General features: G+C 49.9%; 1 protein-coding gene across 3 annotated transcripts in view; it reads right to left on the minus strand.

The window, feature by feature from the left end:
• Window positions 1-21,672, minus strand: part of ARID1B (AT-rich interaction domain 1B) — a 356,868-nt gene that overhangs the window by 14,747 nt on the left and 320,449 nt on the right. Inside the window, exons 9-15 of one of the 3 annotated variants that reach the window (XM_079780169.1) lie at window positions 21,332-21,477; window positions 15,988-16,097; window positions 15,156-15,314; window positions 9,525-9,734; window positions 6,912-7,116; window positions 1,172-1,310; window positions 758-927 (exon numbers count right to left, since the gene is read on the minus strand). In XM_079780169.1, coding sequence (XP_079636295.1) covers window positions 758-927; window positions 1,172-1,310; window positions 6,912-7,116; window positions 9,525-9,734; window positions 15,156-15,314; window positions 15,988-16,097; window positions 21,332-21,477 — 1,139 coding nt within the window. Of the gene's footprint in view, window positions 1-757; window positions 931-1,171; window positions 1,311-6,911; window positions 7,117-9,524; window positions 9,735-15,155; window positions 15,315-15,987; window positions 16,098-21,331; window positions 21,478-21,672 lie in introns of all 3 variants that reach the window. The other 2 variants (XM_079780170.1, XM_079780171.1) reach the window with 2 other exon arrangements.

Raw genomic sequence — 21,672 nt, forward strand, 5'->3', positions numbered from 1 at the left:
CCGCAATACGAGAAATGTGGGCACAAGGAAACAAAATACAATCTCGCGGTCTAACAGCATGTAGGTAGGAAGTTCACAATAACTTTTGAAGCCAGATTCCAAACACTACTAATTATTTTCCATGTTATTATTGTCATATTTTCAGAGTCTAAAATGTGAAACCACCACCAACAGCACTAACAAAATGTTCTTTCTAACCGCACACCACTAAGAAAAATAGCTACCTCCAACGTTCACAAAGCCTTTGGAGTTCCGAGTTTATGGTTTTATTGCAAGTTCTGCAAAATATTTACTTGGAATAAGCAGCTCTGAAGCTTGAAAGGAAAAAGTATAGATTGTCTTGCTTTATGTAACATAAATCTGAAAGGTTACACCGTATAAAATACAGTTTGTGGTTTAACGTACTTGTCCGTGAGAAGCTAGTCCTGGTCTGCGCCATCCCCCTAGCACCCAGCCCCGTGCCCAGCCCGGCCCCGTGCCCACCGCCGCGCCGATGCCCGGTAGCATTCGGAGCACGCGTGCTTCCTGTGCCAGTCACTCTTCTGTGGCCTTTATGGGATTAATCCCCTTTATACTCATGGCACCCTTTAGGCAGGTCCTAGCATTATCCCAATTTCTAGATGAGGAAAGGAAGCACAGAGGTGCCAAGTAGTTTCTCCAAGGCCAGAGACTCAGTCAATGGGAGCAGGGGCTGCACCGTGTCAGATGCGGAGGGGACGGTAGAGGGACGGCAGAGAGAAGGCGCCTCTAAACCTACCTTTTCTCATCCCGCCAAAGGGGTCCTTGTTGGGCTCGTAGGGCACCCTGCCCATCACGTCGGGCATGCTCATGCCCTGCTGGTACGGGGCGCTCGGAGTCATGGAGTTGCGTTTTGGGAACGATGAGTCGCCCGCGTCTGAGAATGGGTCGTGCACACTGACTGTACTGCTTCTGAGCGGATGGGAGAAACGAAAGCTTAATATCAGAGCAGAGAGTGTTACCTCCAAACACTTACTCAGAAAACAAGCTGCTCCTGAAATCAGTAAACGTAAAAACTATCCAAATAAATGACGAGTAAAACCAGCAGCAGTCAACGTTTAACACTCACCAGGGAACACCATCCTCTATGAGGTTCGCTGCAGAAAATTAAGAGAGGCAAGTCTGATTCTGCACGCTCAGTTCTTGAACATACCTTCCACCTGGCATCGGGGTCATCTGTCCATGAGGGGTGGAGGCCGGAGTCGGCGGCTTCAGGTCACCTGGAACCTCTGCCATCGAATTGCTGCCAGTTGACTGGGGGGTCTGTGGACCTTGCAAGGATCCGGAATTAGCTGATAGTACAAGTGCCAAGAGAAAATGGGGAAAAACAAGGTTACTGAAGGAAGATCATCCTTGCTAGTTATTAAAAAAAAAAAAAAAAAAAAAGAAAGACAACAAGACACCACCTTATTAGAAATAGTAACAATACCCATTGCTGGTCATGATGGAGTAAAATTAGTCACTCTTCTATTTTTTATAGAGGTGATATAATGGACATATTCTAGTATTTTTAGGAGTACAATGTAATAATTTGATATTTGTAACTATTGCAAAATGATCACCACAGTAGATCTAGTTAGTATTCTTGACCATACACCATTACCATTCTTTTTCTTCCTCATTATTTGTGGTGAAAAATCAGTAAAAGTTTAACTCTGGAAACATACTTCATTTGTGAGCCATAAAAGTTATACTTGGACCAGGTAATGACTTTCCTGGGGTAATAATCCCAAGAAAACAATCTAATGTAAAGGAAGTTTTAGGCAGAAAAATGTTCATTTCAGTTTTGTTTGTAATGTAGATAATTTAAATGTCTGAGAATAAGGATTAATGGGATGAAAATTTTGGCATATCAATTTGATGGACTATTGTGCTGGTTTTTTTTTTTTTTATATATTTTATTGATTTTTTACAGAGAGGAAGAGAGAGGGACAGAGAACCAGAAACATCGATGAGAGAGAAACATCGATCAGCTGCCTCCTGCACACCCTCCACTGGGGATGTGCCCGCAACCAAGGCACATGCCCTTGACCGGAATCGAACCCGGGACCCTTGAGTCCACAGGCCAATGCTCTATCCACTGAGCCAAACCGGTTTCGGCCTATTGTGCTGTTTTAAAAAAAATTTAGAAAAATTAGTTCTGGTCTTACTTTTTAACTTAAGAATGTTTAAGTTGAAAAGCAATGACACAAAATAACAACGGGCCTTTATCATATTTTGATGCCTTCTAAATGTCTAGAAGTACCTATGCTCTGTCATTAGCAGTGATTTCTGGAGCTATGAAATCAGATTTGTGACTACACAACACAATACTGGGTTGGAATTCATTAATGTCATTATCAGAGTTTATAAGGATTGGCTTTAACTGTAATTACATTATAGTAACAGCTTAGAACTGGAGCAGATCTTTCAAAAATTTAAGCAAGGAATCTTGAAAATATTAACCTCACCTTAAAGGAAAAACAGTATTTTAAGAGTTCCTGCTTTATCATTGATCCCAGTCCTTGGAATGTTAGGTGTTCAATAGATACTGGTTTCAGTTACTAATCGCTTATTGAGTAAGTAATGGGCTTACTCTATTGCAGGCTCTTTTCCATCCCTGAGTCCCGCCCGTGCACCAAACTGACAAGAAAAGACAAACATCTCTGCCGTGTGCAGGCTCCAGCGAACGCTTCAGAGCTGTAGCACACGCGGGTTCCCGGCTGCTGGCACATGCTACATCTACAGCTCCTTTCCTCCGCAGTGCCCAAGTCTCACGAGTGACCACCATCCTCGTTGTACTTTACAGGAAACAGTTAAACTGGTCACTAGCGAGTGTGCTATCAAGGCGACGGGTCTATCGCTTCTACTCAGCCAGCCCCAGGTGTGAGCAGGGCCATGCCCAGCTGTGAGTATGGCCATGCCCAGGTGTGAGCAGGGCCTTCCCTAGGTGTGAGCAGGGCCATGCCCAGGTGTGAGCAGGGCCATGCCCAGCGAGATCAGGTCTGTCCAGGTCCCAACAGGCTGTGTTCCGTGCAATGTCTTCCCTGGGTGCCCAGGACTAGTGTGGCTCCGGGAGGTTCTCAGAGACACGGGAAGACCTACTTTTAATGTGAGTATCTTTTTAGATGCAGACATCTTAAAAAAACAAACTTACTAACTCATGCTTATAAACCAAATTTTGGTGTAACGCTAGGAATGCATATTTAAAAATGTAATCAAAGAAAAAATCAGTCTTTACAAACGCATAAGGGTGACCTACAGACAGGAGCCAGCGGGAGCAATGCCTGGCTTTCCCATGGAGGACCGGCTGCTCGCAGCCTGCACGCTTCCCGGAAACACGGCTCACAGGCGGTGATTCAGAATGACCCTTATTTACAAGTATTCACATTCACAGCTCATAAAAAAGGGAAAATTCTTCCCTCTTGCCAGAGTTTCTTCCTTTGCTTTCAGAAAAAAAAAAATGAATGCAACCTCTTGAAGCTCCATTAATAGCAGAGGCTGGCACGCTCTCTAGGATGTCCCTACCTTTTGCCAGAAGCTACAAATGTATACTCGAAAGTAAACAATGGAAAGGTTATTGAAGGTTAAGTACATTCACACACTTCACACTGTACAGCCAGACTCCTGGCTGGGAAGATAATTTACACAGCACGAACCTGGTGCCCTCCTTCTGGCTGGGGTTTCTGGAAGCAGGGTGGGGAGAAGCAAGAAGAGCTGATCTGTCCCAGGCCTGCAGAGACTAGAGGTCACCCAGAGGGCACTTTTGTTTATAACCCGAGCCCTTTTCTCATTTATTTTCCACTGAGGATTCCCTAGTTGGATCCATGACAGGTTTTGTGACATCACCTGTCAGCTAATAATAGAAACGCAGTCAGCCACCTGCCAGCAAAGATGGATGGGTTTTTGGTTACAGACTCACTAATTGAATGTGGAGCTTCCGTGCCCCGCCCTCCTCTGCTCCCCCAGGCAGCCCTGCCCCTCCCTCCCCCTCGCCCCCCACTGGCTTCTAGGCTGTCCTGGCCAGCTGGGTAGGAAACTGCAGTGGCTGCTCATTCGAAGTCCACAGCTTTTATAGTTTTATCATAACGAGAGCCCCACTGGGCGGAGAGATGCCCCTGTACCAGGCCTTGTCCCGGTTCACCCGGGGCCTTCTCAGCTGACTCGCCTCAGTGGCTGCAAGCCTGGGGTGACCCGATCTCTCTGGGAACCACAGGCCTGTCCACAGTGGAGATCCCGATGGCCCCAGAGGCCTGAGGGGTGACACCTGAAGGGCTGACAGCACTGAATTTCAGACCCGTACCGGCCACATCAAATCAAAATGAATACAGAAGGACAGAGCAGCAGGCGCCAACCTTTCGGACCTCACGGGCCACTGGTTGGCAACCACTGACTTAGAGCGCTCTACAATACAGCCAGTGATCTAGGATTTAAGATGGCTTAGTGAGCATTTAAACCAGGGGTGGGAACTCTAGCCCTCGGGTCCGAGAAGTCATTTGGTCTGGCCCTGCCAAGGCGTTAGGGGTGAGTTAAGTAAATGTTTGACCAAATATAGCAGGCTAATTTTTAAGTTGATAATTTTGTATGGCCTGCGAATGATATATATATATCCAAAAGGCCCTTGATAGCAAAAAGGTTCCCCACCCGATTTATTTATTTTATTATTTTTATTTTTTATATATTTTATTGATTTTTTTACAGAGAGGAAGGGAGAGGGATAGAGAGTTAGAAACATCGATGAGAGAGAAACATCCATCAGCTGCCTCCTGCACACCCCGTACTGGGGATGTGTCCACAACCAAGGCACATGCCCTTGACCGGAATCGTACCTGGGACCCTTCAGTCCACAGGCTGATGCTCTATCCACCAAGCCAAACCGGTTAGGGCATCCCCACCCGATTTAAACAAATAATCTAGAATGTTCCGTAGGAATCTTTTAGTTTTCCTGGATGTGCAGGTAAGGAATCAACTACAATTATGTGCCCATGGGAAAAACTGACCTCAAAGACACACATTTTGGCTGAAATTTAGTTCCTGGAAATGTTGTCGTATGCGAGACCCTGATGTGGCCAATTGTTGACAATCACTTTTTTCCTTCGTTGACGGTAACAATGTTTCAGAGACAGTTCCTCGGTGACAGTCCCAGAATCTGAGAGGACAGACCCATGGGTGCTGGGAAGCGCCTGGCTCTGGCCACAGACTGATGTGAGTCACCACCTCAGGGACCCGTCCCCACACCTGTCTGTCTGTCTTGCTGAGCAGTGCACAGAACACCTGAGATGACGGGTGAGCCCTGCGTACCCCGCGCCTGCCCCCCAGACCCCGCCGGCTGCATGGAGGAAGCGTTCCCCGCCGCTGCCTGCCTCAGCTCCAGCTGGCCACTGAGGATGGGTTATCAGAAGTACATCTGCAATCCAAGCTCTCTGTGCAGGTGAAACGATCACGCTGCCATAAAAACTGCAGTTTAAAACGAGGAAACGGCAAGGCGGCCCTTTTGGAGGGACCTGCCCGGCGGGACGCCCGCGCTGCAGCCGACGCGCCTGGGAGGGCTCTTCTCCACACCAAGCGCCGACCATTCACGCACGAGCTCTTTCCCGGCGGATAAAACGCACCTTCGGATCTTTGCAGACATTGCCTCTCTGGTTCCTGTACCTCACTGAGTTTTTATGTTGGAAATACAGCGTCAGAGCTGTTCACACGCAGATTGTTTTACTCTGTGAGTATAATGTGGGGAGATTTTAAAAACTGGGTTCCAGTTTTTCAGGTGCAACGTCACTGGCAAAGGCTTCGGACCCTCAAGGATGGGGTCAGAGAGGAGGCTTTCTGCTGGTCCTCAGCAGTGACAGACCTAAACCCAAGTGTTCAACGCAAGTATTTACCCGAGGCCCCTGGCCTAGCGACCTCAGGTGTCAGCACCGCCACCCGGAGCAGCGACGTTAAGAGGAACCACTTCTTTCCGTGGCTCAGGTACCCTCTGCTGGTGCCAACACTCCCCATGACAAAGGTGTTTCGCCTCCGGCAGGAGTGCTGGGCCCTTTCCGCTCACTGTCGCTGTGACTCTGGGTCAGTTACTGAGACTTTACGTGCCTTCGTTTTCTTACGGATCTAAGACCATCTCTGTGTCCTGGGTCCGACATGAGACTAAGTGACAGAGCGTGGAGAAAAGCGCCCGCGCACGTGGGATCTCAGCCCGGAGCGCGGTGCGACAGGAAGCGCGACGCTCAGCCGGTGTGCGGGGCCGCCGGCAGGAATGACCACCGGGGCCGATGGGCGGGACCAGGCGCGGGGACAGTGGAGCTGAACCTGAGAGAGGCCGCCGCCCAGCACAGGGATGACCCAGGTTTCTTCTCGCCCCTCACACTGTTTATCGGAGACACTGGCTTCAGAGTCCAGCCAGCTGCCTAACAGGCGGAACGAGGGCTGGCAGGAGGCAGGAACGCGGGGTCACCGTCAGGTGAGAGGAGACAGGCAGGAACCAGCGTGGATTTTCGTGTGGGAATTCAGGTGACCAGCCATCGTTCCTAGCACTCCTGACCGCGGTCAGAGCTAACGGGGCTGCCCCGTGGCACGAACACAGCGTCCAGATCCCATCTGGCTAACAGGCTGGTCCCGGGCTGAGCGGTCGAGCTGCCTGTCGAACTGCAGGGGGACTTTGCGGGGCGCAGACGGCCAGCACGGCCCCCTGGGGCGTCGGTGTGACCGTGAGGTGGGCTATTTAAAGACACCGGGTCAGGAAGAAAGGCGCACAGCTCGGAGCGCCAGTCTATGTGACTACAAGGCAACGCTAAGGAGCGGGCCTTGCAAGCGGGACCAGCAAGGACACCAGCCCAGTTTCCGTCTGTTCCCCGAACGGCCACCGGGGGCGCACGGGAGCCCACAGCACCGAGGCCGCCCCCTGCGCCGCCCGCACTCACCGGGAGATGGCGGCTGCAGCTTGGGCTGCTTCTTGGTCTCGGCGGCGCTGAAGACTTCCGGCGGGGGCTCCTCCCCGCGCTCGATCTTGCACTCGAAGGCAAACAGGTACTGGATGTACTGCTTTTTCAGGGAGCTCGCCGCACTGCTCGAAGTGCCAACATTTAGGTTGGTTGCCAGCTCACGCCACTTCTTGTTTTTATTGACCTAGCAAAAAAACAACAACACAAAAAACAAACCCAAATGGCAGGGTCACTGGTTTGCAGCAAAGTGGCTTGTTTAAAGCCAGGAGACAAAAAAAAAAAAAAAAAAGCAATTAATGTATTGGTTTACTTTTTTTCATTTGCCTCTTTAACTAATGCTCGTTACTCCCGCTCAGTAGTGCAAAGGCAGCATTTACAGTCACGAAGCCACTGAGGGACCTGCTGACGGGGACATGAAAAGCATCCCGGGTCCACTTTGCTGCCTGGGGCCCCTCGAGGCCTCGCCCTCCTCCAGAGCCAGCGGGCAGCCAGGGATGGATCTGAGCAAACACACTCTCGCTCACACTCCCTGTCCCACCTCTAATGAAAATTAAAAAAAAAAAAGGTATCTAAAACCAATTTGAAAAGGAGCAACAGAACTATTTTGTACGTTAAGTGTTTCAGCCTTGGTAAGAAAAACAGTGATGTTCCCTTCCAACAAGCTCCCAGGAAGATGGGCCTCTGAACCCAGCGCGTCCACCCTCACAGGAGGCTGTCTTGTGGGATTGTGCAAAGGCAACACTGGGTGCGAAGGTCAACAAGGGCCTGACCAAATCACCCCAACTTAAAGCCCGGCACAAGCCGTGGGACCTGGCAGCTCTAACCCACCACCGGCCTCCGGGCAGGCAGCTGGGGCTCGTGAAGGGCAGGAGCAGGTGCGGCTCCTGGGCTCCCTCCTCTCAGGCAGGAGAAGACAGTTGCACAAACAGAAGAGGAAAAATATCCCGCCGTGTTCCGTAAGGGCTTTAAGCTTTATTTCAACCTTCTGATTCCCACTGGGGAACAGAGTTATGGGAGGTGTAAACACAAGAACGAAACATGAAGACCTGCAAATACTAGGGATTATTGTACCTTCAGGTGCACCCTGGATTCAACAGCTTGGGTAAGGGTTAAGGGCACAAGTGGTTTTTAATAAACTGTTAAATTTTTGGATTCAAACTTTCTCACAAAGCTCTTTATGTCCATTTACTTAGTACTGAATGGTGCATGATAAACCGCACACGCTCACGGAAGTGCCTAATGCTACTCTCGGTGCTTAACGCAGCGGCGACAGGCAGCCGGGCACTGACTGCTGCAGACACCGGCAAGGGCTGCCCGGGGCTCGCCGAGCTGAGCTGTGTGCCTGCAGCTGCTCCAGGCACGCCGGGTGGCCACCAGGCAGAGATGAAGATGGGTGTGCGCGGCAATGCCAAGCGCTCACCACGGAGTCACAGCGACACCCAAGCACCCTCATTGGCCAGGCCAGCAGTCTCGCTGGCAGACCCCACCCTCACGCACCCAGCTAGTCAGCGTGAGTCCAGACAAACCACACTTCTGTGGTGGTGACCCCAATCGCTTAGTATCCTGGGGCCTAAAATATCCGTGCGGGAGGTCTAGGTGCAGAGGGGAGAGGCCGGGGTCTCCGTGCAGAGGGGACATGTGCATCGTGATTCTCCCCTGGCCGACGTGGTGGTGTGATTTACCGCGTGATCACGCAGGCCCGGGCGCCGCTGTTTCAGTTGTCCTCAGGGCCTGAGTGGGATGGGGCACCCCAGGGAGAACAAAGGCCTCTCCTGCACCCCCGTGTGCAGCACTGGGACCAGGAGACCCGTGGGTTAGATGACTCGCCCTTGGACAGTCTGTGACTGGGCCGCCTGTGCCTTAGACCCCCGGGCCACAGGCGCTCCCTTCATGGATCTGGGAGGGAGCCCAGGGGCTGACAGGTTCGAAAAGCTGCCCGGGCGACTCAAACGTGTAGCTGGGCCTGCGAACCCTGGTGCCGGGGGAGCACCCACCCTCGGAGTCCAGGGCCACACCACCAGGCACTGCGTTTTGTTCGTTTGCTCGGACCTCCTCTGGGACCGGTGAGCTCTGCACGGACAGGGAAACTGCCCCGTAGCCACCGGCTCCCTCCAGGCCCAGCCCGGGACCAGTGACAGGCACGTGGTTTCACGGCTTCGTTTCCTCAATAAATGGCTCTGGACAGAGGAAACCGTGAATCTGATTTATACCTGACTCAGACAATTAATTTGGTCATTCACAAGACATTTCTGGAATATTTACTAGGAAATCCTGGCAGATCCCACAGAACTCCGCGGCTGTCAGGGACCCTAGAGAAAAATCAGCCCAAACGTCTCACTTTACAGATAGGGACCGAGGTCCCTACAAATGCCTGTGTGTGTGGGGGGGTCACACTGCGAGCGGGCTGCGAAGCCAGGGTCCCCGGTCCCGATGCTCTCCCTGCATGGGTCCCCATGAAGGCGACTCTCCCACAGGCTTAGCTCTTTCTCCGTGAGAAAACAACCCGTCTACATAGTCAAAGAAGGTTGCTGTGAGAGCTTATCCAGAATGCCTCCCTCTTCGCTCATTCACTCACTCATTCATTCAATTCACCTGGGCCAAACCTCCGATCTCTTTGACGCAGACATAGAGCCGGAACAGGTCCAGCGGCTTCTTGCCCACGGCGGGCAGGCTGGAGACAGGGGAGCCCCTCTCCTCCATGAAGGTCAGGTAGCGGTCGACCCACAGCTTCCTCTCCGGCTCGCTCCCCAGCTCATACACCTTGGTGATCTTCTCCCCCGTGGTGGTGGACGAGCTGGACTTCTGGGGCCAGAAGGAGCATTTGGAGGGGAAAGGTGGGCAGAGGGACAGGGAAGAAGGTGAGGAAAAGTAATGAGGTACCAGGTACAAAAGGAGAGTAAATTTTAAAAACTACTGCTATCACACAACAACTAGGAATGAAGGCTACTAGTTCAGGCACAAACTATACATTTCTTAATGAAGAACTTACTTTGATTTTAAATAAAGGCCCGCCCCCTCCCGCCCCCCATTATATACCGAAAACAAACTTTTACTTTACTGATATAAGCGTTGAATCCCAGAAGGCAAGATTCAATGACACCATCGTCATTTTTAAAAACAAGAGGGCGTTAACTCACAGAACGATCACAATGAATTTAAATTTCACATGTATGTAGAGCCCCCAAAACTACACGAGCTCCACTTTCCTTGTCAAAATAAGAATGGCTAATGCGTGTCTTCATTAAAACGCTAAATCATATGGAGGAAGAGCAAACACGTGGAACTTGTGGGAAATAAAAGGCAGGTCACAGGTCACAGGTCACAGGGACCAGGGTGTGGGCCCCAGCCCGAGAGCTCTACAGGCTCCTGGCTGAGGCCCCGCACGCCTCCCGGTGACCAGCCTCCCCACTGAAGGTGCTTGAACTTCTCTGCCGTGGTGAAGGGCGGTTAATTCCTTAGGTAACCAGGCCTTCATCACGACACGTGCTATTTCCTACTCCCGGTGTATCTATTGGTAAATGCCTGCCTACTTTTATACACATGTGCTGAATGCCCACATGGTTCAGGCCGATGCTCTAATTCTCGGTCTATTATTTTTCTAACTATACTTGATACGGAAATGTCGAAAGCTGCCGTTTCTGCACATCTGACCCGTGACCTGGGAAAGGGACACTTTCAGTCCTAAACAGCCCTCAGTTCCCTTCATGTCTCCATATTTGTAACAATATTCCCTTCCTTTTATGTCTCTGTATCTGTAACACTATTCCCTTCCTTTTATGTCTATATTTGTAACTGTATTAATGTACTTGTAATATTTGCAACTCTGGGGGTTGCTGTCCAAGATCACTTCTAACTTCCCTATAAAGAGCTCCTTGGAACGGTAACTGACTTCGTCTATTCCTGTTTACTAGTTTGTCATTGTTTAGAAGGAGATTTTCTTAACTCTTCTGCATGACACTTAGCCTAACATAATTTCACACACATTCTGAAATTTGGGGGGTTGAATAACATGACTGCCATTGAGGTTTGATGTGACCTTGTTTAGCAACATGGTCCCCAATAAAAGGAGGACCTGAGCAAGGATGTTGGAAAAGGAAACTCTTTAACAAGCTGTTTTCACTGAAATTTTAAGCCTCCAGCTTTAGAATTATTGAGGCACAAAATCTTTTCATCAGATATGCAGAAGTGGGTGATAGAGTTGATGTAAATAAAAAAATGTGGAGTGGCAGGAAAAAACATAGTGATCTTTTAGAATTTACATCGATGCTGAGGCTAAACGGCCAGCCACTTAAAATCACTTTAGAGAAGTGCTGAAAACTGTATGCACACGTCCCTAGCATGTCTGCAAGCCCTTGTACACACTACGCCATGGAGCACACGCGATAGACACTGTCTTTAAACTGTATTTCCTGCTCTTCTAGCCAAGAGTGTTTGACGAGGAACAGCGCTCTGACGTTTGATGCCGCTTTCTCACACTATGGCATCCCGGGAGCTGTCATCAACGGGGCGGGTATCGGAGGGCTCTAAATCCTAGTGTCCAAGTCTTTCGCTTTTCGGGAAATACTCTAAAAACACGGATCCAGTGTTTTAAAATAAAAGATAATTTGAAATAAGGACACGAGGAAAAGCATTCTCACCTAAAATCTATTAACATAGAACCAACCTCCCTCTTGCACTTGATCAGATTCGATTCAGGATAAGAGAAATAAAAGCCATCTCTTCGCTGTGAAAGCACTCGAGTACCTCTGCTCGGACCTAAGACTGAACTGCCGTTCTGGACCGTCCTCTGCCCGGGAGAAGCCATTCAGGACCCGGGCAGTGACAGGAGTGGGTCGTCCTGACCGGAAACAGGCCTGAAGTAGCTTGACGATGCATATCTAACTTTCCTTACATTGCTTTGTTAAATAAACTTAATGTCTGCATATCTCAATTTGTTTTCTTAAAATTAGAAAAATGTACTGAAGAGCATAATTCTTAATACAATCATTTTATTTTTCATTGTTTTTAAAGCTTCAGAAAAGCATTTTCATGGTGCCTAACACATCTGCATGAAAAGCTAGCCCAAGCCAGGTTGGCTCAGTGGATAGTGTCGGCCTGTGAACCAAATGAAGGGTCCTGGCTTTGATTCCAGTCAAGGTCACGTACCTCGTTGCAGGCTCCTCCCCGGCCCGGGCCCTGGTTGGGGCGCGTGCAGGAGGCAACCAATCACATCGATGTTTCTATCTGTCTTTCCCCCTCTTAAAATCAACAGAAAAATATCGTCAGGTGAGGATTAAAAAACAACTCGTGGTTAGGCTGGGCTCATGTGCCAGGTGCCAGGACCACCCCGGTGGCTGCCCTCACCGCAGGCTCTCTCTGTCTGCCCTTGGCGGACACGGTGAGTAAAAGCCCACCCTTCGCAGGGCATCTGTCTGCCTCTCCTCTCCCGACGGGACAGGAAGGTCCACAGGAGGGTCTGCTGACCTGGAGGCACCACTGTGACTGACACGGAGGGCACCGGGCACCGGGCACAGCTGAGTGTAGACTCACAGGGTAAGGAAGGTCCAAAACGTCTGGCACCATCCGAGTAAGAGTCAACAGCTGATCAAAACATCCCCAAAAGCGGGTTTTGTGAGCAAGGTGCTCCGGGAACTGGACACTATGTAGTGAGACTGGAGGCTGAGCGGGACCGCGCCCACACCCAGCACCCCCTCTCCCGGCCTCGGGGTCTGCTTCCCAAGTGAGAACTTGGGTGTCCGGACAGAGAGAAAGGACACGGAGAAACAAAAGCCTCAGGAAAGAGTACAGGCTTCACCCCGAGGCCCGCAGACCCCGTCCGCCCAGAGCCTGGCTGTGGCGTGGCTTTTGGGTAAGCGTCCTCGGGCACCTCCCCTCGGCCCCGAGCTCTGCAGAGCGCTGGCCTTCCCGCCTCCCATGGCTCCCGTGGCTCCCGTGGCGGGAACCTGTCCCCGCGCACGGAGGCCGGCACACGGCGTGGGGATCGCGGAAAACCACAGCAGGACGTTGCTATGGTGCCGCCCATGGGCTCCTCGCCTAGAACTTAAGTCTCCAAGTACATTTTCCCTGTCTTCCGGCAGATTCACATTGCGCAGTCTTTACCATATGCCTGGTAGTATGTGGATGTGCAATGTTTATTTCATTGTGAATGTTTTGTGACAGCAGTGTTGGTGCCACACAGTCAAAGCACAGACGTCTTTCCTGCTCAGTCCGCGCAGGGCCTGCTACTAGACGGACTTCCTCAGGGACACTGGTGAGAGCAACGCTAGGCACAAACCAAGCCTCTCTAGAGGAGAGGAGAATATGCCTAAACTGCACACGTCAGCAGTGACGTGACAGTTCAGACCGTCTGGGGTCCTTCCTTTCAAGCTCCTCCGGTCTTTCCTGAATTAGCGCCTCACTCAGGAAAGGGCTTTCTCACCCACAGCCATCATCTAACACTCCCCCCCCCCCCCCGCCCCCCGAACTGCAGCCTCTCCATCCGCACTGAGCCCTGGAGCCGGGAGCGGCTTGTACATTCTCAACATGGTGATGGCACAGGAAGAGGTAATGTACACGGAATATTTAGAAAAAAGAGGAAAGTGATACGCAATTTTAAGTACGATGCATTATAATCGGAAAATTAGGTTAACATTACCGTTTGCTTTTTCTCTTGTATTTATGCAGAAAGTGGGTGTATGCAACTAAGTTAAAAATACAATAAAGACCTCAGCCCTTCTCTATCGTTCAGAAATCAACAAGGTGGGATTTTTAAGCATAGTCTATCAGTAGTCTTTGTTTTTAATCAATTATTGGTCTTAGTTATTATCTTAAGGTTTTAAAGGTTTTCAGACTCTAAAATTTTCCCCTCTGAACCAACATGCAAATGATTTGGGAAAGTTTTAATTTGAATTCTACCTGTTAACTTGAGAGTGTTACTAAGCCAAAAATACTTTTCTTATGATTAAAACAAACAAACAAAACCCAGGGTCGATGATGGGGAAACACCCTCCATGTTGGCTGCCTTCTGAGACTCAAAGCCAGTAACGCAGACATCGGCACGAAGGAGCGGCACCTCCCGCCCATCAGTCCTGCACAGCCCCCCGCACCATTTCTCATTCATCCTGGCTGTCTACAGAGAAGGTAGCAGCGAACATCTACCCCTTCTTCCTCTGCAAAGGAAAACGCTGGTTAGGCCCGAGCTCCGTGTGACTTCTACAAGCATCTGCTGCGACCAGCTCTGCACACCTCCAGCCCATCGGCGTGAACCAGCGAGTGGACAGGAGCGGCAGCCTCCTTCTGGGTGCTGACGAGGCTGCCAGGTCCCAGTAGCCTCTCCCACTCGCTGTACTGAGCTGTGCTCTCCCATCCACCCTCTCACAAAAATTAGTGTGTTAATTAAGCCTTCCTGGCAAGTAATTGCATGTTAAGGTTTTTTTTTAAAAGATCTTTTGAGTCCTTATATGAATGTAAAATAAAGGTTACTACAGTGCCATTCTTTTTTTTTTTTTAATGGCACAGAATTAACTTCTTTAGAAGGAAAAAAAGACTCAATGGGCACAAGAACATAAAGGCTAAAAATCCCCTTATATATACGTTATCACTTTTGTTTTTTATGTTTCTTATGGAAACCAACACTCAGTTTCAGGATTATCAGCAGTCTTGTGCAGGATGTAAGTTTTCATCTCACCGACTCTAGCGTAGGCACATCAGTCATCTGAGAGGCGGTCCAAGAGTCCCGTGCCGAGCACTCCCACCACTTCTCGGCTGAGGCCGACAGGGGGGAACAGGGCTGACATCTAAGCCATGCCCCGAGCGTAATGCTTCTATTCTCAGGTAGGCAGATGTTTCAGATACAACAAACCTGCCGAAGGCCAAACTTGCCATTTACTCCATGACTGCTCACAGTTCCCACGTAAACGAGGAGGGACTCATTTTAACTGCGCTAAGTGAGCAGGGACTCAGTATCGGAACGGTCACCAGGGGGAGGCGTTTGGACCCGTAACACAATCTCGTGCTTGTAGGCGCTTGTTCACAGCAGCGGTTTCATCGACAGAGATCAAATTCTATGATGCACATCAACTATGCTCATTTTGTTACTAATGCAATTATAAAGAACCCCCTTTTATGGATAAATTATTGAAGAAAAAGTCTTATAAAACAAGTAAATAAGCAAGCATTAAAGTAGAATTACTTAATTATCCAAAAACCCCGAAAAACAAAAAACAAAAAACCAGAGCCACTTACAGGGCTTGATGGAGTCTTGGGCCAGCCCGGGCTGCTAATGCTATCGCTCTCATCTCCATGAAATGAGGAGATGCTAGCAGAGCTGGGGGACATTGGGGAGGGGACTGGCAGGTTGCCGGGGGTGGGGGGCTGAGAAATACCCTGAGAGCTGTAGCTATCCTGTGGTAGAGGAATAAAAAAAAAAAAAAAAAGACAAAGGTAGGGCAAACTTTATTTAAAATAACAAAAAGTACATCCAGTTTAACAGACGAACTTTCATATTTATATAAAGACGTACGAACGGACACACAAACACACACATAGACGGTATTAAAACAACATTCTTAATTAGTACAATTCGGTGAGTTTGCTGATGCTGTATACGGCCACTAAGCCACCATGCTCACTTCAAGCTCACATGGAATGTTAAGCATGGGTTACCCCTTATGAAAGAAAGAAAGGAAAAAAAAAAGCTGTTCACCTTATTTATCAAATAAGGCAGGAAAGCAAAATATTAAATATGTTGCTGTTGCTGAGGCGGCCAAAACAGGAAGCTATAAACTGAAGGCAGAGAAAATGGCTGCAAGAATCAAAACCAGGCAAGATCTTCCTTCTCCCCACCCCAGAGCACTTCTCTCAGGGGTCCTGTCCCGCCACCCCCTCCCTCAGCCGTGAGTTAATGCCGTAGAACTAGTAACTTTCAGATCCACGCCATGACGGGGTGGGGGGAGAAAGGCTACAGACATGTGCACAGTGAAGGCATGCAGAGACCAGACGGAAGCAGTGGGGTCAGCACCAGTGACGCAAGGACGTGCAGCGTTAGCAGGCAGCCCACCGTGCAGAGAGGAAGTACCTTCGCCTTGCTCTCGGGCTGCGGAGTGCCTTCTTCCTTCCCGTCCGCTTTGAGAGGCAGCGGCAGCTTGGATTCACCAGGAGACATCATATCTGCAAGACCCATAGATGCTAATCGAAAACAGGAGAAAGAGTTTAGGATTATACATGTGAATCCTCAGGTGGAGCGCCCGCTAACACAAGTTACTGCGTGATGCACGGGGCACCGGACTGTCCCTTGAAGGAAGCAAAGGAAAAGGAAATCGTAACTCAGAACAAACTGTAATTTCTGAAGTCTAAATAGCATGACATTCCGGCAATCCTTTATTTTTAAAAAAGAAGCAATCATTTACTCAAGATCCAAACCACTGCAAGTCAACTTATAGCAATATTATTTAATAAGCCCAGTCTTTAAATTGCTCATCAGGTGTTGAAAGCAAATGCTGGTTGTGTATGTTTTTTACCTGGTGACTAGAGGATTTAGTGCTTCATTTCCTAAATTCACAGAATCTATAAGTCTGCAAAATCATTTGACATATTATAGTGTTTCATTCGAAAAGCTTATCTATTGCATGTGGCCTAGTCCCGTGGTCGGCAAACTGCGGCTTGCGAGCCACATGCGGCTCTTTGGCCCCTTGAGTGTGGCTCTTCCACAAAATACCACGGCCTGGGCAAGTCTATTTTGAAGAAGTGGCGTTAGAAGAAGTTTAAGTTTAAAAAGTGTGGCTCTCCAAAAAAATCTCAATCATTGTACTGTTGATATTTGGCTCTGTTGGCTAATGAGTTTGCCGACCACTGGCCTAGTCTATAATAATGGAAGACAATCGTAACAGATGACTTCACAGACAATGATCAAAAGTAGTAAGTTCTGAAGGAAAGAATCTAATTATTTTGCATGGGCTGGCTTCCTTCCGGCCTGGTGCATTGCGCACATCTGTCAGTCCAGGGCAGAGCTCAGACACCCAGGGCCGACACCCACACAGCTCCAGGGTCAACCTGATGATCCCAGGCAAAACTCATTTTCTCTTTCCTGGCTCAGAAATTCAATCAAATCCATCTATGCTTTAGAACGAAAGGGTTACCAAAGAACAACCGATCTATACACATTTATTGCAAATACCAACAGACACTGTCAAGTGAAAACCAGAGTTTGAATTTCTTTTTGAAGGAAGCGCGAGGCCACAGTGGGAAGGAGTGTAGGTACCCGGAGTGACAGCTGAGCTCCTGCAGCACCCACTGTGAGACCATCTGCACAGCACGGCTGCAGGTGCGACACCACACACGTGCGAGGAGGCGGAGCGGAGAGGGAGGCGGAGGAGGAAGAGGAGAGCACTGTGAGCCTTATAAGCGAGCTAAGACCAGGGAACATTCCTGTTTCAAAGCGAGTCAGTCCTGAGGTTTTCTGGACAGGACCCACTTTACATCCCGCGAACGGGGCTGGCTCCAGCGAGGAGTGCACGTGGAGCACGAGGTGCCAAACGGCACAAAGAGAAAGGAAGCTGCAGAAAAGGCTCCACAGATTGCCCACTACACAACGATTACCGCACACATTCGTGTATTACTATGTTTTAGAAAATCATTAGTTTTAATTACAGCAGAGAGAGGAGAGCAGGGCTCTGGCGAATTAGCTGGCAAGCTCTGTGCAGCTCATTTGCTAATATCGTTAGCATCACTGCAGGTTGGCACCAGAGGTCCTGCCAAAAGAGCCCACCCTGCCACGAGCCGCCAGCTCCCATGGCGCCCCCCGGTGCACGCCGGTGCCGCTTCCACTGCTGGCTTTTCAGAGCCCACGTGCAGGCCGTCAGCCTGAAGTCACCATCACACACACAAATCGTAATTGGGATGTTTTTCTTTTTTTCAAATTACTTTCAATACTTAGACTTTAAGAACTGGAATAAAAAGCTTTTTCAAGTGATGCAGCTGCAGAGAAGAATCTATTGGGATCAGCTAAAAATGCTGTTATTTTTGTGAATGTGTGAAACCTCAAAACAGCAGCTGAGCACGGAGAAGTCCGCCTCGCTGCTCCGGGTGGCTTCACCTTGGGGTCTAGCAAGACAGGAATTGGCAAATCTGTGCATCGAGAAAGACCCCTTTGGAGAGCGGGAGGGGAAAGCAGGACGAGTGTGGGAAGAGGCTTATTTACGCGAGGCCCCGTCCTGCCAGCTCTTCGCAGAGCGGCTCAGAGGAGCGACAGCACGCAGTTCCCGAGGGAGCGGCCACCTCACAGACACGCGGCGGCGGCCAGGCCCTGCTTTGCCAATGGCTACGACAGTCCTGTCAGCACTTTAACACATTACGCGAAATATTTAAAAAAATAAAAAGTAATAATACCCTTCTTCATGCATTCAATGTGTAAATGTACACAGAAGCAATGTGGAAGCGTAGGGAACTAGGCCAATATGCATTATGACAATTAATGATAATGACTTCACTGATTTAAAAATCAGTCTTAGATGAATATAAGCATATATATTGATTTGAAATTCTCCAAACTTCTTCATTTAAAATAGAAAAAATATTATATATTTTAAAAGGGGCATTTGGGTCACACAAATAAGAAAACTGTCAAAGATTGCGTTGCTTTATTATTTTGAGGCACATAAGGACTTAGAGTAGTTTTGTTTAGTGCTCCTGCCTTACAATGTAAATTTTTTCCTTCCAGGTCTTTCTTTACGGTGGCATTTTCCATCCTTTTTGGAAATGCTGATTTTGACTTCTTAGCAGAATTCTCAGGGAATCATGCACAAAGCTCCCTCTCCCCGGGCAAAGGGACTCCAGGGCACCGTTTCTTCCCCTTTCCGAGGAGAGACCACCACCACGGGGACGTGTTAAACCAGGCCCTGCCCCTCACCCCCAAAGGGCAGCAGAGGACCCGGTGCGGATGCAGAGTCTGTAGACACCGCACGCGCTCCCCTCCGGCTTCGCCAGCGAAAGAAGAGCCAGAATGACTCTTAGAGCCGGTGCGGGCAAGGTCCCACGGCAGCTGTTTCCCGCGGGACTTAAAATATTCCAGAGAACAGAGAACACGTCGTGTGAGCAAAAGTGACTTCAACGTTCCTCCTCTCCCACTTCCTCCTCAGGCTCCTTCCGAGGCTGCACACCATTCCCAGAGGAAACGGCCAGAAATGCACCCACTTCTTTCTTTTCGTGGTAAACAACATAAGCATACTCTGCAAACGTCTCGTTCCTTGTTTTTGAAAACACAAGGGGCCTATCTATGTGCACACACCTGTCATATTCCTGACTGTTTTTATTTGTAGCAACGATATAAAGAACACTATTGACACCACACAGCGTGTATGAGGAAAGCGCACTCCTCTGTCTAGTTCAGCATGGCCTGGGCACCCCGAGAACCCCCGATGCTGATGCGCCTCCACGTGGGCTGAGCAGGTGAGAGGCAGGACCCACCATGTCCACCACAGCCCTCTCCACCCGAGCCGGCCCACGGGACCATCAACCTGAGCAAACCCAGCATGTGAGCCAGCATCACTCTCCCAGGAAATCAGCCCATCGCCCGTGCCCACTGCCCCTGCCTGCCCCTGCCCGGCCCACCTCTGGGAAAGCTGAGTGAGCACCTTCAGACCTAACGCTCCGCAGGAGCTCCCTGCCTGGGCCTGCCGTCCACTCCCCGGAGCCAGCCCCACGTCCCGCAGACATGCGTGGGCCCTCACCACATGCCAGCAAACGCTGAGTCGTCACTATTCCTCGGATGTGCGGCATTATTATTTTCTATCAGGTAGCATTTGACTTAATAAAGCTGAAATAAAATCACATAAATGTGTAAAAAATTTTGATGAATGTTTAAATTATTAAAAATTCAATATTTCAAAATGCACAATGCAATAAAAAGTATATATACTACTAGTCCGTACGAAAGCCTGTGAGGATAAATGGCCTTTCACGGAACAGATTACCTTTGTATGAAATAACAAATAACTGAATTATCTGAATAGTGTAAAAACCCCTCTCTGTGAATCTCCGTGAAATTGGTTATTCCTTAGGAATACATAAATCTTCTCGGGCAGGCTACGGTGCCATCTGTTTGTTGTTGGTTATTTTTGTGGCCCTGGAGTCCAAAGAAAAAGGGAAAAATGAGTATTGCTAATAGTAGATGAGAATTTATTGTGTAGATTCAATGCTCTGAGGTAATTTTATTTCAGCAAGCCAGACAAAACCCATAATGCCACAACCCAGCGTCCCTATTACCTAGGACAGTGGGGAAGCTTCTGGCTAACAGGCTGCTCAGAGCTGTGCCCTGGTCACCGCCGATGTGAAAGCCCCACCTCAGGGGTGAGGGACAGCCTGGCTTCCCCGCCCCCCGCCCCAGGAAGGCCTGTTCTGTTTATGTACAAACTTGCACGTTCACCCGCAGTTCCCACTGTGTCCTATTCCGAACCCGTTCAAAGGGGAGCAGTCACCAATCCGGCCCTGGACACCAGGACTGGCTCCGGCAGGATGGGCCGCCTGCCAGAGGAGCAACAGCTCCGGGCGCCGTCAGAGACGCGGCGGGAAGGCAGCGCAGGCAGAGGCACCAAGCGGTCGTGGGGGACACCACCTCTGGCTCCACAGCGCTCTCCTGTCACCGTGGAGCACCCGGCCCGGCCGCCACTGCAGCCTCAGTCACTCCAGGAGGCTCCCACCCACAGGCGGCCCTCGCTCCCCGGGAGCGGGGGGGGGGGGAGGGGGGGAGAATGCAACGGGCCGTGAGCTGCACAGCGTTTCTCAGCGCGAGGCCCGCACTCGGCTCGCTGGGGGAGCGGAGGCCTGCAGGGCGGCTCCGGGCCGAGGAGCTGAGAACAGGGGTATCTGCCCAGGTTTGGGCATTCTAGCCGTTTCGCAATCCGCTTCCCGCACTGATCAGATGGGATTTGCTAGGAAAGCAGTTGAGGTCATAAAGTGGGTTTAAAAATGTAAACATACTGAAAATACTAAAACAGTTCTTTAACCAAGTATCTAACTTCTCAACAATCTGCAAAGAGCACTCTCCCATGCACACATTGAAGGTGAGCTTCCCGAAGGAAGAGGGACCCCACTCTGCCCTCAGTCATTTCCTCTGAAGCAGGACGTTCACATCTGGACGCCACCATCCAGTGAGGACAGACAGTGTGGGCCGCCCAGACTCCCAGGATGCCCGCCCCCCCCCCCCCCCCCGCAAAGAGCTAGTGTGTATGTTCAGCAAGCACTCTCCAATGCCACTCAACTATGTCCACATAATTTATAGGACATGTAATCCTCAAGCCTTAAAACTGTCAAGCAGACTGAGCAGGTTTCCAAGAAGCAGAGAGCAGTGTTTTCCCCACTTCGCCGAAAGACGGAGGCTGGAGCAGGCGAGGGGGAGGGCGGCCGCGGGCCGGCGCCAAGGTTACCTGTGGAGCTGTTCACCATGTTGGGCGTCATGCTGTAGGGCGGCGCCTGCGTGTTCATCAGCCCCGAGCTGTTGTTCATGGGCTGGCTGTAGGGAGAGCTGGAAGCCATGAGTCCGCTCTGGTTCATGCCCGGGAAGCTGCCTTGCCTGTGAGGAGAGAAAGCACACGCATCTGTATACTGAGCACGCACGGGCAGCGCTTGCCCTGGTGGCCATTCCTCAGGGTGCATCTATGCAAGGGGCGGGCTAGTATGTTTCATGTTTGCTTAAAATCATGTATTTTCTGGAGAGAGGCTGAACTCTATTGCTAAGTAGTTATTTCTAAAAATAACTAAATTTCCA

Source organism: Cnephaeus nilssonii (assembly GCF_951640355.1).
Source record: "Cnephaeus nilssonii genome assembly, chromosome: 9".
Classification (NCBI taxonomy): Eukaryota; Metazoa; Chordata; class Mammalia; order Chiroptera; family Vespertilionidae; genus Cnephaeus; species Cnephaeus nilssonii.